The sequence below is a fragment of the Hydractinia symbiolongicarpus genome, chromosome 3 (genome assembly GCF_029227915.1).
Source record: "Hydractinia symbiolongicarpus strain clone_291-10 chromosome 3, HSymV2.1, whole genome shotgun sequence".
In the NCBI taxonomy this organism is placed as follows: domain Eukaryota; kingdom Metazoa; phylum Cnidaria; class Hydrozoa; order Anthoathecata; family Hydractiniidae; genus Hydractinia; species Hydractinia symbiolongicarpus.
The window spans coordinates 26,349,382-26,368,155 of record NC_079877.1 but is presented as its reverse complement, the minus strand read 5'-3'; the positions used below and the strand labels follow the sequence as shown (position 1 = coordinate 26,368,155).

Below are 18,774 nucleotides of genomic sequence, written 5' to 3'. Positions count from 1 at the left end.
TTTGTAAAGACGGACTCAAGATGGCAGCCGAGCTATTAACAGCACACTCATCCTAGACAAAAATAAACTACAACAGTTATTTCGCAATGACCCGTGTACTAACACCAGCAGAGCATCAGACAAAAGTCATAAGCTTAATTTAAGTTTGGTGTACAGTAAATGGTTAGAACATCAAGGTTTTAGCGAGGAGGTTTTCTCAACGCATTGTATTCAAGATTATAACTCCGTAGAAGAACTTCTTTTTGAGATACCTTTAAGTACAAACCAAACTGTAATACAAATTCTTTCAACATCGGCATAAAAAGCGCGTTGTAGAAAGTGATGATTGTATCATAATGTCGGCCGCTGATAAAAACACGTTTGAAAATCTAAAAAAGATTGTAAAAGGGAGTTTAACCTTTATATTAATGCTTATAAAAATAATCATATATATGGAATCCCTTCAATGCCATTTATTGATCAAAAAAATTGTTGTTTATCTTTCCTGTTCAGATTTACAAATTTTCTAGCATCGCTGTTCGCGTCGGCTGCTTTTACTACCACTCCTCGTCCTAAATATTGTATTTATCATTATTTCACTAACCATATCTGGTCCGAGCTTTAAGCTTTTATAACACTCAATCAGATGTCGAAATTGGACCTCTTTATCGATAACTTTCGCAATAGCATAGACAGCGCACAGCATTAGCTACGAAAGAAAAAATTCATATTTCAATCTTTTATCAGTAGCAAGAGGCATAAAGTACAACAAAAATAAATGACTGAATGATACCTGGTCAAGGTTTCTTCCTTTAGTGAATTTGTTTTTATAAAATATAGCATGTTCCAAACATGGCCATGTGTACAGGAACTAAATGTGTAAAAATAAAGTCAGTTTATATTCGGTTATAACCCATCATTATAAAAAGTTGGTTCAGTTTTGAATTTCTGTGCTAACCGATAGACCTATAGCATTTTGAAGAGTTGCTACTCTTTTTTATAGACTCGAATTTGGGGAGCAATAAGGAGTTTCGAGGTGTGGCGTGTTTCTTAAAAAGTTGATAAATTTTACTGACACACAAAGATGGTTTCTGGCCGCAACAAAGCAATATGCCATTATAATTGGCGTCTGTATAAAAGTCAGTAAAAATAAGCGCTGGCAAATCCCTATTTAAATAAAAGTGGCCCAGGGAATTCACCCACCGCTACTGGCAGCTACTATCTTTGGCTCGACAGACAGAGAAGATTATAATATTGACATAACTGATTACACGTTTGGCTATTAATCTTGTACCAACGGAACTGATTTTAATATAAAACTTACAAAAAAACTTTTAAAAAACTTCGACTTTCTGAAGTAGTAACAGATTACCTGACTTTCGTCTAAACCAAGTCTATCACACAACAAAAGCAATCTACTCTGCATAACTCTTTTAACTACATGAAAACGTCAAAAAGATCAACAATAAAAACATGACTAATTGAGATCACAGTGCTTCTTTAATCAGATATTCCAAATAATACGTAAAAAAACATTCACTAAGGGGCTCTTCATATGATGCAAGCTGGCCTGGTTGGGCGGACTGATATTTTGTTACGTTCCTATGAGGCGAGCTGGTCCGATTAGGCGGGCTGAAAATAGTCACGAAAGTTTCTTCATATATTTTAAATCGCGTTCTAAAGGAGATTTAAATTACAGGGATTCTTCAAAAAATGAAATCTAAGCTACAAATAATGCTTCATTCGCCAAAACAACGATAGATGCACGATAAAATTTGTTATGTTATTTTTCTGAAGGGTTTTTATATTTATTGTTCCCATGCATATAATATAAATATAATTTTCACCAATAGTTGACAAAAAAGGTAACCTTCAAGAAAAAAAATGCTTTCAACAAATAATTTTGATCATGCTCAAAAACAAAGTAAGTTAGCCCGGGGGACTGGTGTGTTCATATGGAAAAAATCCATCCCGCCGGTAGAAACAACGGAGATCTCAGCAAGGCGAGCTGGCTCGCATTTCGAGATCTCGCCCAAGTGTTGCAGCCCGGTTAACCGGGCCACCTCGCCTCCAATGAACAGCCCCTAAGATCTATGCTAAACGTAAAAAAGAAGGTTCGAAAACTGCATTTACGAAAAATGGAAAAAATATTAGGTTTCTTTCCAAGGGGAGATCTGAACACCCTTTTTTTTAGAATTTATTACTATTTGAATTTCAAGTCGCAATTTAATTTCTTTTCTCCTAATGAAATCTATAAATTTGCCAATTAAGAAACATTTTCCCGCAAATTTGGACCTACAAATCGCGAAAATGTATCTTCACGATATTTTTTCCCTTAAATACCTGTTTAAAATTTCAGCTGATGGCTTAAAATGTTTAAATCGAACAAATCGAAAACAAATATACATACGTCTCAAAACGAAATATTTTGCTCGAACGCTATATGTGTTCTCATTAAACGAATGTCTAAAACCAAAGAAACAAAACAAACTGATTTATAAAACAAAACAATGAATCCACTGATTAAAATTTTAGTTTATAGTTAGTATTTCTAATATAAACAGGTTAGAACTTTTTGAAGCAAAATTCTGATGTAGCTAATGCACGAACAGATAAACAGATTTAGCCAGACGCTTCAACAGAGCGGTCTCCATAACTTGCAGGAGAAATAAGACACCGTATGTATCTCAGATTGTGAAAAAAAATTGTGGGTAGATAATAAACACATACGATAGAAAATCTACGTTCCGATGGAAATTATTTTGAACTTTGTTGAACTTAAAATATTCATACACATCATCCTGAAAATACACAATAACAAACACGATTTATAGTACTTGAACTGACTTAACAAGGCGGAAGAATCATCCGTTTAGTAACCACCACATCAATAGGACAGAAGCTGGGGCGTCTGGATGAGGTTGGCGGAACCCTCCTCAGGATCCATGTTGGTGGAAGTACCGATGGGGAATAGAGAAATCATTTTGAGCTAATAAAAAACAAAACAAAAAAGAAAACCCAGATAGTTTACCTCGTTCCATATATATTCTGTTAGGAGCTGTAATTCATATCCCATCAGGAACTATTTGAACAAAACAATCATAAACAATGTTGGCACATGTAACTGGCATGTAACTACTACATGGTGTGCGAAAAACAACAATCAGGCTAAGAGTATGCTTGTGTTATGCTTACTGAAAAACGCAAATTAATAACCCTATAATAACTGTTTATGAGGGCAATACCGGAAAATATTGACCGACGTCAAAGTATTGCCCGAGCTTGTGAGGGAATACGTGACAGAGATCAATATTAGAAGGTATTTCCCAAAATAAACAGTTATTATATGGATTATTATCCGGGTAGTGCATTTTACGACCAAAAATATAACAATATAAGCAGGACGTAGAAACAATGTCTTTATAGAACGTACATTCGAACTAACTAATATGTTTTTTAAAATCGAATATCGTGTAAACATCACAAGATTTTATTGTAGCTGCAACATAGAATTCTTGAAAACAAAAAAGTAATTTTACTTAATTTTTGCGTTTTGTTTACTTTTATTCATTTAATGCCACCATATTTAAACCCGCTATGACGTAAGTTCTAACCAATCACATTGTGCAATATTCAGAAATATTGATGCCGCCCTTTTACCCGGGTAATAAAATAATATAACAGTAGAAAGTATAGTAGTGTCAAAAAGTAATAGTTGTATTGTGTGGAAGGGAAAAGTTAATTAAAATACCAATAAGACAAGAAAAAAATACATTAGAAGGGTTTATGAAGGCTGAGCAATGTGCTTATTACCTACCACAATTGCCGCTTATTTTATAAAGTTAAGATTTCAAGATGTTTCAAAAAAAATTTTTAAAGTTCTTTCAGAAGATGGCGGTATTTTTCATAAAAAAATTACAGATAAAGGAGATTGTGTGAACAACATTTTCATATTTATCCAAAGAAATATGAGTTATAAGATTTAAAAATATTTGAGCAGATTTTAAAGGTAATGTCAAATATTGTAGTACCCATGTAGCATCACAGTATTTGAAAATAAAACATACTAGCTACATGTTGTAAAGCTAAAATTGAGATTTCTTATTTACCAGTTTTAACTCCCTTCCCCTTCTTCCCTTTTAAGACGCCTCCACCCACGACGCCCACGCATACGCCCCTTCTGAAAAAATCATATCAATTTAAGTGTAAGGCGTCAACTAAAGAAACTTTCTTCCATATTAAATTTAGTGACAATAACCAACTGAAAACGGTTTCTAGGTACATGACGAATGCACTTGAAGCAATATATTCACCTTTGTAACTTGCTTGGGTAGGTATGGCTGGTGAAGTATGAACGTTTCAAGAATCGCATGTACATCGACAAACTAAATTATAACGGCATTATGTAATTATTATTATTCCGAATATTTATACAAGATGGCCACTTCAGTGTCCGAAACTTTTATCCATGTGGGTTCAATGTTATGATTGTATACATCAGCTGCACGCAGGCATTGCTTATCCATTTTCCCTCCCACGACATCCGTTGCTGCGGTAAAGACACTTTCAAGCATGTCCGCGCTGTGGACCGAACTACGGCCCTTGTGATTACGAAGCAAACTCCATAGCCGCTAGGCCACGCGCTACAAATGTAAATTAGACAACGAATGGAATATTAAATTACTTTTTTAGCTTGAAAAATATGCTTTTACCTTTTTTTTACTTTATTTTTTCATGAATGGCAGATTTAGTAATATATAATGGTGATAACACCAAGGTTAATAACATCAAGAGTGATAACGCCAAGGGTGATGCCTGATAGACACTCTGTATCACCATGTCTTATCTTTTTCAATTTGTGAAATAAATCAAGACGAAAATAATAAAAAAAATAGCTCACTTACTTTTACATCTAAAGAGCTAGCAAGCCAAGATAAACTAAAATTTTGATCAGCTAAACAAAATGGAAGTAAGAAGTTATCCCAAATCTGTAGCAGTTTTCACACACCATACTGGAATAACATTCTAGAAATTACGAGTGGCGAGAAAACTTAGAGAGGAGTTACATGTATAGTGATATATCACAGTTATCTTTTAAAATAAAATAAGCCTAGAATATTCTTAAGGTATGTAAGATTTTTCTTTTTTTTATTCAGATACTAAATAAAATCTCTAAAAACTGGTTCGTTTCTGGATTGATCAGGATGGAGTTGTAACAAATGCTCTTTTTAGGCACCTAAATTAGCCACCCACCCCCGAAAAGTCGCCTTCAGAGACTCAAAAGATACCCCCTCTCTCTGCAAAAAATTATGCATTTGTCCAGTTACTTTTTTGGAATAAAAAGTGATGTAAATGTAGATGACAGCATGACAGCGTGTATCCGCTTGACGTAACAGAAGGTGTATCAATCAAGGAAAACGTCTAATTTTGGATGATGATAATGAAACAAAAGAAGACGAGAAACAAAAACAGATATTTTGTTTAAAATTCTATTATTTTTTTAGTTCCTCTATCTAGTTCTCGCTTCTATCAATAAAATCTCCATCTGAAGCTAGTAACAAATCACAGTATTGTTAAAGTATCGAAATTTAAACTTTAATATTCCTAAACAAGACTTTTAAATTCATGAGTCCATAAAGAATATTAGTAAAAATGACGACGAAGGCCCAATATTTTGTATGTTGCAGGTGACTTACCCTAGTGTAAGTGGGTGGGTGTGGCAACTCCCAGTCTCCCTCTCCCAGTCCCCCCCCCCCCCCGAGAATTTTTTATTATTATTTTAATTTATATTTACTTAATTTTCTTTAAAATATGTTTATAATCCTAAAATATGTTTATAATCCTAAAATTTGTTTATAATTCTAATTATTTTTCACCCAGCTACGATAAAACGATATTATTTAACTATTTAAATGCTACGGAAAAAAATCGGCTACACATTTTTATCATGTGACAAAAATTAAAATTTTATAAGGTTTCTAGATAATATGATTTTAAAGAAGTTTCTACAAGCCGCCATTTTTGTATTCAACAATATTTACTTTAATTATTCATCAACAAAATATAACCGGTAGCCGCTTTGACATGAAATAATTGTTCAACCATGACGGACAAGTACTGTCTTAATCTCACACCATAAGAGGTGCCAAATCGACATTAAAGAGAATATTTGATCAAGGAGAATTTTACCTTTGTCATTTACGGTAACTGCCACACAAATCAAAAACAATGATCTGTGAAAACTTTGATTTAAAAACAGCAAACTATAAAAAGAAAAGCGTGAATTAGAGCCGCTGGTAGCATTAACAGTTGAGAACAATCAAACATTAACTTATGCTAAATTTACACTGAAAAAATATTATGCGTCGCGGCGCGTTTTCACCATATATAGTAGCTGCTAAACGACGTATACTGACTTTCGGTTTGCCGCATTACGCTGCGGGAAGTTTCTATCGAATCCAAACTTGCTAAGCGTATGTTGAAGTGAGCATTTTTCATTACTATTCTAGAATCACATGTTGTTTCTATTGTATACAAAATGAAACGAAGTGAAGAACAAAAAAAATCATGCAAAAGAACCCGTGTAGTTCACAAAGTTGTTCGCCTTGCACATCCTGACTCATGCAAAAGACTAACCAGAAAAAAAAACTAAAATGAATCAACGATTTTTTATTTCCTTCTCTACAGTTTGACGCGAATTGACGTCTGCGGCAGACAGACAAGTTAAAATAACATCAATTGTATGTATCTATTATTAGAAGGGTAAACAAAATATACTATTAAGGAAGGCGGGTTCGTAGTAATTTTAGCACCAATGTTTCAAAACGTAGTACAGGACTTTTAATAAAAAATTCCTAATTTTGTACAAAACTTTTAATAAAAACTTTTTTACCCAAATAATAGATTTTTCCTGACAATTTTAGAAGTATCGTTGCTCTTTAATTAAAAAAAGGACACGATTTTTATTTTCCAAGCTTCTTAAAAGCATGGCCAAAAATACATTTAATCTGAAGGTTGTTTAGAATAAGTACGGATCTAAAATTTCAAACGATTTCCGAAAAAGACATATGAATCATGTTCTATTTATAAAAAAATTTAAGTATATTTCTTTTCGATAACAACAGTTGCTAACGACCAACTCAGTTGCTATTGTGACTACAACCATTCTTAACCAACCCCAGCAGTACTGATGATCCTAGAAACATTTAATTTGATATTATCACCGCCTTCCATTTAACTCGTTAAACTCATATGTGAACACTCAATACTGAATTAATATTCATGAATAATCTAGCAATCAATAGCAAAGATACTTCTGGTTAAAACATTTTCTATACCATAAGTGTGAGTGATATAAACCTAGCGTGTTTTTCTTTTTAAATGCAAACAGAACTGTCTGAGTACTGAAGTTATCGCAGATACTGACAGCCAGAAGGGGAGAAGTCAAGAAAGAGAAATTTTAAAACAACATTAAGTAAAAGAAGAAATTAAATAGATAAAAAAAATGAAAGAAAAAGTGTTGAACATATCGACTGCTATATTATACGGAATATCAACTGTTCTTTTGTATGTCTCAGTTATTGGTGAAACATGGGTGAAAATACAGGACCAAGATGGCTCTCACGTGCTTGACACTGGGCAAATTGTCACTTTAAATGGTGAAGAGCATGCGCATCATGGATTGTGGGTGTATTGCCACACAAGTAATTGCAATCAATCAGCACATTTCCATTTCGAAGAAAATCAAATTTGGTTTCAAGCTGCACAGATTTGTGGTGTCATGGCAACAGTATTTGGAACAATAGGTTTTATCGCTTCGTTGATCCGACTTTGGGATCCGACCATCTTAGGAGTAATGATGACAATAGATATGTTTATAGCCTGCATATGCATCACTATAGCTTCCTCTATTTTTGCAGACAAGGAAGATACAAATGATACGAAACAGGTTTTAAGAAGAGTATGGGGTTGGACTTTCATAGTTGCTTGGTTCACCTGTTTGTTAACCCTCGTAGCAAGCGCACTGGCTTTAGTCACAGTGTGTGGTAACGTTGATAGAAAAGAAAAATACAGAGTTTCGTTTGCTTGAAATAAAATATGGCTAACAACACAATACATACAGACACACACCAACACGTCATCTTATTCTATAATATATGTTAATAATAACAATTTTATTTTTATATGTTTTAAACAAATCAGTACGAATCCAAACTGTATACGGATATTTAGGGATTAACATTTTAGAAAAATAGAATTTTGCTCACTGTTTAATGAACTAATACAAATTCATATTTTTCTGTCAGTATCTAGGAACACTTAAACAACCCTTTTTGTACCTCATGTTCGTTGTATGACACGTTGCTAACATTGGTTTCTTCAGAAATATTAGGTAATGTTACTAGCATCAAAAGATACTATATACGTATAATGTGACACATTAATTACTAAAATTTTCGCATAAATTTTATTACGAATAAAACGCTCGTTCTAAAATTTTGACTTCTGAATATCTTTCGCATGCAATTACCTTTTTATGGTTGGTAGACAAGAAAAAAATTAATGTTTCCTACATTGGGTGGGCTTTGAAATTTTTAGCAAAGCTTTTTAATTTGCAAAGATCTGGAAGTTCGAAGATTTCTGTTTCACCAGAGGACATATTTAAAGCCTTAGTGGCAATATAGTGATTTTATGTTTTTTAGACCAATGTCTTTTTCTACACAAACAACCAAACGATCGAGCGAACGTCTTAAACCTTGTCATTAATCTCGTCGAAATTATGAGTAAAACTAGTCGTTGCCCGTGGAAAAATCCACGGGTTCGCCCGTCCTTTATATTTACCCTTCGCAACAAAGTGGATAAAAATATATCGCATTTGATATTCGTTTTTCCGTAACATCATTTTTTAATTCAGCGGGGGTCCGCGCAGAGACAGACAGACGACGGCTATTATTATAGAGAGATTTCTAAAATAGGGTAAAAAATGTCTGGATTTTTTTGACTGAAAATATATATTTTTTCAAATATCTGGGTCTAAAAATCTTGTTATTAATGTAAGTTAAGACAATAAAGAAAATTTAAACATTCCTCTTTGTAATTGAGGTATATATTACGATAGAGGTGTTAAAACTATAGGGATGTTCTGGGTGAATCGATCTACCTTATAAAACAATTTTTATTCTTCTACAAAAAAACTAGCTACCTGAAATCTTTCTGTTGTATTCTTAATTCTTCCTAAACATGAAAAAAACTCTTTTATCTTTCTTTGTAACTGACAAAAAAAAATCAAACTCAATAAAAATTCGTTTATTGCATTAGCGATTATCTTCATATATGTAAAAAACATTAAGAAAAAAACACATTGCTTATTCATCAGTTTGAATTTATTAATTAGAATTAATTATGCAAAACAAGTGTTCAGGAAAGGAGGCTAAAAAAGATCTCTTTGGTCCAGGCTAGCAAATATTTATGAAACTAATTTAACTTACATTTTTTAAAATATTTTGCAACTTCATCAAGTAAAGTTTTGTGCTGATACTGCAAAGCTAAAAATAAATAAATAAATAATTCAGCTATATAAATTAATGAACAGCATAACTACTTTTTTAAATTCACGTCAGCAGTTTTGAAATCTTACATCATCAAAAATCTTGTATTGGAGAAAAACTGAATTACCTGAGTTACAAATTAAAAATGGAAAAAAAAAATAATTTAACAAAACACAATCGGTGTTCAACATTTAGTTACATCTGCAACGAGAATGTGCGCTTTTTTCAGTATAATCTGTACGAAAAAGCGAAAATGTCAGCAATTTTTGAACACAAAAGTATTAGGAAAAAAATGAAAAATATATCTTAGGCTACTAACTTTCGTTGGTTTTTTTTTCTGTTTTTTAAAAAACGATTCACACTATTTTTTTTTTCATTTGCCACTTTCTATTTTTTTTCTCATTTGCCACTTTTTAAACATGCTTACGTGGCAAAAAATTAGTTTTCGTGACAATTAACTTTCTTAAGGAAAGATATGATGCAATCCACCCCCCCCTCCCTCATTATTTAGACCAATCACAACTTTTACACGTAACATATTAAATAAATTCTAACTTATTGGACACACCTGTCGCAATTCATTAACATTACAACAAATATTCTCTCGAACACTCTCCAAAAACCATGACTGGAACGCTAAAAAAACATAACGCGCTGTCAAAGACTGTAAAATCGACATTTGGTATTTTAATTTAAAATCCTAGGACTTTCCTTCCTTATTGTGGTTTAACTGGTGTAATATACACCTGATTCCTTAAATTGTATTACACAAAAGTGACGAAGAAAATCAATAAACCAATCCATATTTTTACTCTAAATTTTATGGTAGCAGATATGGGGAAGGAAGGTTAATTCTATCGTGAAAGCAAAACCAAATTAGTATACCTGACAATTTCGTAATAAATTTTTTCTCAGAATACTTTGAACACGCCTAAACAGAAAAAAAGGTATAAACATAGACTAAACATTATACCACAGATGGTCATAAAAAAGTTGTTGATAGTCATGTATGATGTTAATAACTTACAGTTAGGTATGATTTCATTTCTTTGTTTAAATTGCAACTAAAATAAATTAAACAAAAAATAAACATGCATGGTAACACCTACTAAGAATCGTCTTCTGAACAAAAGATTATTTTTGGCAAGAATTCTGAAATAACGAATTTTGAATTTCTGACATAACATGGTGCAACAACAGTGCTAGATATCACCATTATGTGCACATGAATTAGCGTGCAATTTCTTGTTGAAAAAAAAGAGTATTAGTAGATACTTAAAAACATTCAAAGTACTGCTACTTTCTTCATAATTTTGCTACGATTATCAGCTTAATGAAGTAGCAGATAAAAAAATGATATAGAAATATTTAGGGTGGGAGGGGGCGAGTCATATAAAAAAGGGTTGAGTACTACCCTCTCTACGCTATCCGAAATGAATTAAACAAATCATCATCAGTATTTCTTTTACCTTTTCGTGTTTCGTGAGATTTTATCTATCGTCGACATTTCATATTCCATAACAACTCTAAATGCAAGTTTAAACAAAACAACAACAAAAACAAACAATCAAACAAAACAAAACAAACAAACAAATAATATCATTTATTTATTTATAAATTTAACTTAAACGTCTTTAATGGTCAACTTACTTGTATGTGTTGCTCCTTTGTTGGTTTTCTGATTGGCACAGAATTGCGTCATTTTCCAAAAATAAAACTTCGTGAAAGTCATTCTCATTGACAAAGAAAGCGTCATATTTACCAAATAAATATTGAATCTGAAGAAATTAACAGGAGAAATAAACAAATTAATGAAAAGCCCTTGCAGGCTAAAAGATTTCGGATTCTAGTTGGTGTGTAATATTGTTTCATGATCGCAAGTAGCCCGTTTTGTACAGAATTCCTATATTGTTGTTCCGTCATTTAAAATAAATAGGTATTACCCCATGGTTTTATCTTAAACTTGCAAAATGTTTCATGTAATACCTGAGATACAGGCTAGAACAAAACAATGCGTTACTGTTAGTGGGCAAAACAAGGGTCATAAGTTTAAGTAGCTCAAAGCTGTAAAAAAATGCAAGCTGATCAGATGCTCTTAAAAACATTTCGTCTGGTCGCAGCGACCAGGCGCAAGAGTAGAATCCAATCCTATTCGTTTACCACACGCCGAGCAAACAAATTTTTTGAGGTTTTAATTTTTGATTTATTTTAACCTGTTTTTTTATGTTTTTATCTTTAAAACATTTATAGTGTTTTTATCAACCTCGCTCCCAGCGCCTGTTGTCTCCTTTTTATCTCAGGACGGCGAGACGAACATGGCCATGGAGGAGGCCTCGTCACGTGACCCTCCAATGCACAGTTTTTCTGTGCGTAATATTTATTGAGATTTGTCTCAATGAACCAAAGTTTTATATATAACCTTGCAGAGCTAAGCAAGCTCAGCGTTTTACATCACAGATGTGCGGCTAGTTTATTTTCATTCCTCTCCATACGCAGCAGACCAACTGTTTGCATATTGCCCCTGAGTGTTATTTAAATGTATAAATATACAATCATGTTATTTAGGCTGCTGTTTACTTGAAATTTAAGCGATTCAGTTATGTGTATCTTATTGAGTTGGTTGGTTAGCAAGTACTGGGTTGTAGAACTTGTAGCTAGGGGAAACTTTGGAATTGGTAATGATTTGCCAACCTGTGCAAAAATGGCTACATAAACTTCAAATAGTCATGTGACTCTAGGTGCCTGACTGAAGGTAACTAGGCAGAAATTTAACTTCTTATTAAAGGGATTCCTGCATTGAAAATGATATTTTTGTATGTAATAGATGATAAAAGGTTGTTTATCAAGTTTTTTGAATTTTTTAAAAATATTTTTTCGTTTTCACCATATTAACCTTAAAAGATTTTCAGCTGACCTTAATACATCATCAATGATAATGTAATAAGATAGTAAGCATAAATTAATACTTCGAAATATCTTGATAACTTGCACAATACCAAAACTTTTGAAGAGTGTGGACTGATGCTCTTGATGATATCTTGGCATGTGTAAAGTTTTGTAGTTTAAGAATGATCTTATCTTTAATTATGACCTCTGATGTAGCTAGCCAAACTGCATTTGGCTAGCTACAACAGCTACAACTCTTCAGCTAGAGGTAGCTACAGTAAAGTAAGTAAGTAACGGGAAGTTTCAACATCCTTGGGGATTCCTTCCTAACAGTTGGCTCTTCCTCCCCTCCCACTGTAACTATGTTACATTACCGCCAGAGATACCCATAGCATTGCTCTAACTTGCTTGCCTGCCACACAAGCCAGTTAGCAGTCAGTAGATGGCATTACATGGGCTGACAACCCTGCATTTATAGTGCACCGGAGTGGGGACTTGAACCTGAAATCTTATGATTACAAGTCGAATGCGCTATCACTACACCATCTCCACAATAAGACAGAGCTAGCTAGAGAGCCACAACCCTGACATAAAAAAATAAGGCTAGATACAGGTGGCTGGCTTCAATCTGCGTTTGTAGCTAAAATCTTGAAATTGGTTTGTTGCAGATTTACACATGGCTAGAAAACGTGATGATATTTTCATCTTGATATGTGAAAACATAGACACAATGAAGAGAATATCTTAAACATTGATAGAACTGAAATTCAGACAGTTAAATAGTTATACTAACCAACCCAATATTTCTCTTTGCTTCAAAAAATTTGATTCGCAGCTTGGTGAACAAGCTGAAGTATAATCAATATGACGTCGTTCAACTCGGTCCCTCGAAAGGAACGATTCATACCTTAACCCCTACAGTTCAGTTTAGTTGAACAAAGTTCTCCTCATTGAAAACATAACTGGAAACGGAAATTTGAAGGAGATCTAGCATAGCTTATCAAGTAATATTAAAATAACAGTCTATAACAATATTTGTGATCAAATTTGTAACGCAGTCTTCGTTCTTTTCCCAATTTAACGTATATTAAGATACGCACACATCCGGCGTAAGGGAAATTATGATTCATTACACTATAATATACTGAGTTTTTGTACTTACAAGATCAGCTTTTGAATAGTGACAAATCTAAAAAATTAACAATAAACACCTAAGGTCTTTTCATACATGGTGTTAAAGTCTACTGTTAAGATTCTATACCTGCTGGAGCAACGTTCTAAAGGGTATCCATGCATCATTGTAAACACCTGTGAACTAGAAACAAAATAATGAAAGTTTGACACCCATTCAAATTTAAATTTGGCAGCTAATAGATGAATCATTGACAAGAAAGGATTGTAAGAAAAATAGACGAATTACAGAATCAAAGAGAAATCTACATTATAATACCCATATACGTCAGTCTGTCCGTTACGCAAAATGGTACCGCAAGTAGCACGCAATGTGGTACAAAAAAAACGGGCGAACCTGTAGATTTTTCCACGGGTCACTGACTAGTCTATCTATATTACGTTAAGGATTATCTAAAACTACCGACTAGTATTAATAAATGCTACATACTCTGCATAATGGTAGCTTCAATGCGATGCACAAAAACTCAAAAACAGCAGCATTTACCTAACAAACATGAGAAATAAACATATGAAATATATTGTACAACTACAACAACTAAGATGTATTATAATCTAACATCTAGACTTCGACGATGTCTTTACTAGTAGATTAATGATAAGTCTCATCTGAAACAGAATTCCAATCATCATAAAAAACTATGCCACCTTTTATTATAACTTCTAATCTGTTCGCCTATTGTGTTATCCTACCAATCAAGCTTTTTTATGTCAGTCATGCATGACAACAAATGCAATCTAATATTTTCTATCTAGAACTAAACTTCAAAAAGCACTTACATCTGTTGCAACACTGCATATCGTAACTAAAAAAAATAAGAATTGTAACTAAAAAACTAAACATATTCTAAATACATATACGTACATTATATATAGGGTGTCCACTCAAAAGTTGACCTCGATCTTCCTGACAATCCTCACATTATTCTGATATTTTTTAGTTAAAACTTCTGACAAAACTTTTTCTTATAGTCATGACTGATGAATTAGCTGACTGTTAAGGAAGAAGAAAAAATGCAACATACATGAAAAAAATAAGAAACAATTGACGAAAGAAATCCAAGTTGAAGATAAAAACATAATGGAAAGTTTTATATTTCTATAGACCTATATTCCACACATCTTAAAAAAAAGACCAACTTTTTTGACACCCTGGACATATAGTCGAAGGTTGGTGCAAATTGAAACGACTGAAATTGCATAACACTCAAAAACATGCAATGCTTGAAACTAAAGCTTTGCATTAACAAATAACCTTATCCCTGCCAAGCTTGTTGACCCAACAATGAAACACATCGATATATACAATCTTATTCAAAACTTTTTAGAATATATGCCTAATTTTAAGGATCTTACCCACAGGCAATAATTTATGGCTTTTCATAATAGACCCAAACGCTTTGAACTTTTCAATGTTTACAACGTGGCTTAGGCTCTTAGGTTATTTGGTCAGATCCAAAAACCTTAAACACTGATAATTGGTTACTGATGTCAGCTTGGCCTATTTTCTTGATTTCCTGGACCTTGACTTGACACAGCGTTACTTTTAATGCAAAATTGCAGAAACGTTCCTCACCCACCCTAGAAGTTTTGCAGCACTGTGGAGCATTCATTAGCGAATGTTGGTTAGCCATTTCGAAAAATGGCTGAAAAACTGTTATTTTTCAAAAACTTATGGACATGATTTTTAAACTCAATAAGACATACCAACAGGTTCTATCAGAGCATCTAAATCCATCAATGAGATACCATACGACAAACAGCAGATGTATATACTATAATGTTGTAAAAAACCTTGAGCATTGCCAAGGTTCAAGGCTGAAAAAACAAAAAAAGGAATATGATAAATTTGTCAAATTTCCATCCAAAGGAAGTGTTTACTGTACGTTTGCGTCATTTCAGAAAATATTTTGATGCATAAACAAGTAATTGATGTTTTAGGACATGAATCAGCCATCAATGTTGCAAATTGAAAAAAGATAGTGTTTTCAGGATAAACTTCAAAGAAGTTGTTAGTATCAAAATATTTTTGGGTACATTGTATTGTATTAAATTGGTATGCACAATTGATTTAACAAAAACTACAACAATTTTCATTCCTGTAAAGGAAAATAATTATTATATATATTACTATACGTATTACTTTTTTGATGCAATGTAATGTAAGAACAAAGTTTGTAAGTGGTCTTCTAAGGCCCATACACGTCAGTTTAACGTAATTAAGTTGCCATCCCATAAATTTTAGGCAAATTTATAACAGTTTATTATCATTTTTTGTGCACACACAATAATTTTTCGTTGGACATTGTCATTCACCACCTTGAAACTTAATTTCAATTCTATTAAAAGAAGAAGATAAACTTTACTTGTCCCTTAATTTAATGATAAAAATACAAAACTTCATGAAAAAAACATAATAATTTTTAACACAATTTTTAATTTGAAGTTAAAGACCATTATCACTTCCATACGCCACAAGAGGTAACATATGCATTAACCTGACACAAAGCCAGTAATATATGGGAGAAACAATAGTTTTTCTTGGCATTTTTTAATTAATACCCATAGTTATGCTCTTACTTTAACAACATCCCTTATGAGAGATTTACAAACACACAAAGTAAATAAAATATGATAACTTAGCAGAAGTAAATTGTGAACAACCACTGTTAATTACTAATTTAAAACGCAAAACAAGCCTTAGATTGCATTCTTGTTTGATGAAGTCAAAGAAATAACCAATGTTTACTGTTAAGAGCACAAAAAAATCATAGGGAAATATAAATCTTACATTTTGCAACAAGAAATAATAGCCAAATAAACTGCTTGTTCTCTAAAAAGTTTGGATGGCTTTCCACAAGTAACATCTTACATAACCTGAAAAAAAACATAGACGACTTGCTTAAGTAATTGTTGTATTTTTCCAACAACAAACAAAAACAACAACAACGTACTGGTTATGGTGTTCAGATACTAACAAAGCAGTCAAATACTTCTTAGTTAGCACCAAACTGCATGGACTTCGTTTGTTTAGCAGCACCATTTCATACTCTGCTAATTTGATCAGAAAACTGGAAAAACTGAAATTGAAGAAAATTATACATGTTACAAATTAGTTTGGTTTACCTAAACAAAATGTTTATTATTTCTAACTGTCTTATATTTCTAAATGTTCTTTTAACTAAACAGAATATATATTTAATAATGTTGAAAGACGATAAATGAATGAATGGACCTCATTTCACCTGAAAATACTTAGATTAGCTCTACTACACTATATACAGTCTTTCATTCTTGCATTTACAATGATCTATAATTTGCCACTATTTTACTGCAATATATTGGCTATTAAAATTCTACATACTAATGTCAAAAAACAAGAATATAAGACCTTCTGTACTTATTTACCTGACAAACGACAACTTTCCTTAAAATGATGCTTTCCTCTTTGGCTCTTCAACAAAACAGCCATTCACACATACCTTGTACTAGCCTGCTGACACAATTTATAAATGCTGAGGTCTTTATCTACTTGAAAATTATCTCGATCATGAAGTAACCTAGTAAACACAAAAATTACGACTAATTTATCAAAAAAGGGTTCACTTTATTGTTGTATTTGTGTACTATGGTACACATAAAAACAGTTGCGGCACCTAAATTACTGTTTCTTTTGCAAAACGCTAGATAGAGAAATAACTCAAGATCTAGCTTACTGCTTGTTCGTAAACTGAAATAAAAAAACATAAATTAAAAAAGTTAAAATATATAGCGTAAGCCTTACTGTTTTCCAGCAATGAAGACGTAGCCAACACAACAAAACCAGGACAAAAGATTTCCCTGACAATGCAATATTAAAAGTTAAATTAAAGTTGATAATTTTGTGAAATTTATTACATTTTTAAATTGTATGTTACACACTAAATTAATTATAGCTTTCTTCCTCCATGCTCTTAATAGCTCAACTAATACCTTCCAAATTAAATCTTGCTTAAGATCAACTTCCATATGTTTATAACAACAGAATCAGTTACACATAATAAACAATAAAGTGAGCAGACAGTTGTGAGCCTGTATATTACCGCCCTTCTAACGTTTCCATCCTTGAAATTAATTAAACTACCTCAATCTGACAAGGCCACTTCACCATGACGGATTTCCAAAATTCCCATGCTTTTGTATGAAGATGTGTTGGTAAGCAAACTTTTGAACAGTAGCAATGAAATAATTTCTCTGTTGATATATCCGTGTATGGAAAATTCATCTCTGCTTTGTCTAATATAATCAATACTTTTCAAATATGCAAACAAGAATTAATAAGCCAAGCAAAAGTAAAATAAGGATGTTGATCAATCAATTAGATTTTGAGACCAGGAATAGCTACCTCAAGGACATCATAAATCTTTTGATAGCTTATGATATTTTTAATGATGACCTGTAAACCTTTTTTTCGGAACATTTATATAAAGAAAAAAGTATTAAGGCCAAGATACACTTGTATAATATCATGAAATATATTCTATAATACAGTTACATTTTTTCTGCAATATACTTATAATTTGTTATAGTACTGTTATAATTTCATTTAATTTCATAACATCGTTGCCACAACAACGCTAGCAGATAATAGATCTATTGTCACACAAACAAAAGGCATTCGAAACCAGATCACTAACAATATTAATAAAATCAAACTCGTTTGATTTTATTCAAATATTATAGCCATGCAGCAAATTGAGGTTATGACGCACATGCCAGGTGTTGAAATTATAAAGAAATTATAACCATATTTTAAACATAGTTTAAGAAATTATATTGACATTATAAGTTATATTTCAGTGATATTGTACAAATGTATCAGGCCCTTTAAAATACTAAAATCGCAAAAATTAGTTCCGCAATTTTCTCCTATGAAGACTGATTGATATAAAAAATTTTCAATTTACAACTTTTTTGAGGCATCAATCGCAAAAATTTGTTCTGCAATATTTTCTGATCGGAAAAAAATTATGCCCTTGAGGTAACAAACGTACTGTTTTTTCCCCTTTATATTTGTTTGTTAGAGCGTTGTCAAAAAATTACAGGATGCTTCGGTTACAAACTTCACCTCTTATAAATAGAGACTCTGGTGAGATGGAAACATTTGAACATCTTCAACTATGTACCTGCC

At 32.5% G+C, this 18,774-nt stretch overlaps 3 protein-coding genes across 3 annotated transcripts; 1 reads left to right on the top strand and 2 right to left on the bottom strand.

Moving 5' to 3' along the window:
* Positions 1 to 19: 19 nt before the first annotated feature.
* On the bottom strand, positions 20 to 15,238 carry LOC130637001 (uncharacterized). The gene is made up of 21 exons (XM_057446856.1): positions 15,091 to 15,238; positions 14,385 to 14,410; positions 14,035 to 14,091; positions 13,675 to 13,728; positions 13,576 to 13,602; positions 11,178 to 11,305; positions 10,997 to 11,053; positions 10,555 to 10,591; positions 10,413 to 10,458; positions 10,096 to 10,163; positions 9,468 to 9,524; positions 9,182 to 9,213; positions 6,169 to 6,242; positions 4,884 to 4,933; positions 4,293 to 4,364; positions 3,011 to 3,061; positions 2,710 to 2,780; positions 2,390 to 2,445; positions 773 to 850; positions 252 to 688; positions 20 to 52 (listed from the first exon to the last, which is right to left on the bottom strand). The coding sequence occupies exons 1-19, from the start codon at positions 15,236 to 15,238 to the stop codon at positions 807 to 809; spliced, it is 1,155 nt and encodes a 384-aa protein (XP_057302839.1). The 3' UTR covers positions 20 to 52; positions 252 to 688; positions 773 to 806.
* LOC130636512 (epithelial membrane protein 2-like) lies at positions 7,328 to 8,279 on the top strand. The gene has a single exon (XM_057446255.1). The coding sequence runs from the start codon at positions 7,484 to 7,486 to the stop codon at positions 8,066 to 8,068; it is 585 nt and encodes a 194-aa protein (XP_057302238.1). The 5' UTR covers positions 7,328 to 7,483; the 3' UTR covers positions 8,069 to 8,279.
* Positions 15,239 to 15,438: 200 nt separating the features above from the next.
* LOC130636516 (uncharacterized) lies at positions 15,439 to 18,716 on the bottom strand. Its single transcript, XM_057446260.1, has 5 exons — positions 17,728 to 18,716; positions 17,389 to 17,444; positions 17,087 to 17,164; positions 16,559 to 16,684; positions 15,439 to 16,481 (listed from the first exon to the last, which is right to left on the bottom strand). Exons 1-5 carry the CDS (start codon positions 17,866 to 17,868, stop codon positions 16,373 to 16,375), a joined length of 510 nt encoding a protein of 169 aa, XP_057302243.1. The 5' UTR covers positions 17,869 to 18,716; the 3' UTR covers positions 15,439 to 16,372.
* Between the last annotated feature and the right edge of the window lie 58 nt (positions 18,717 to 18,774).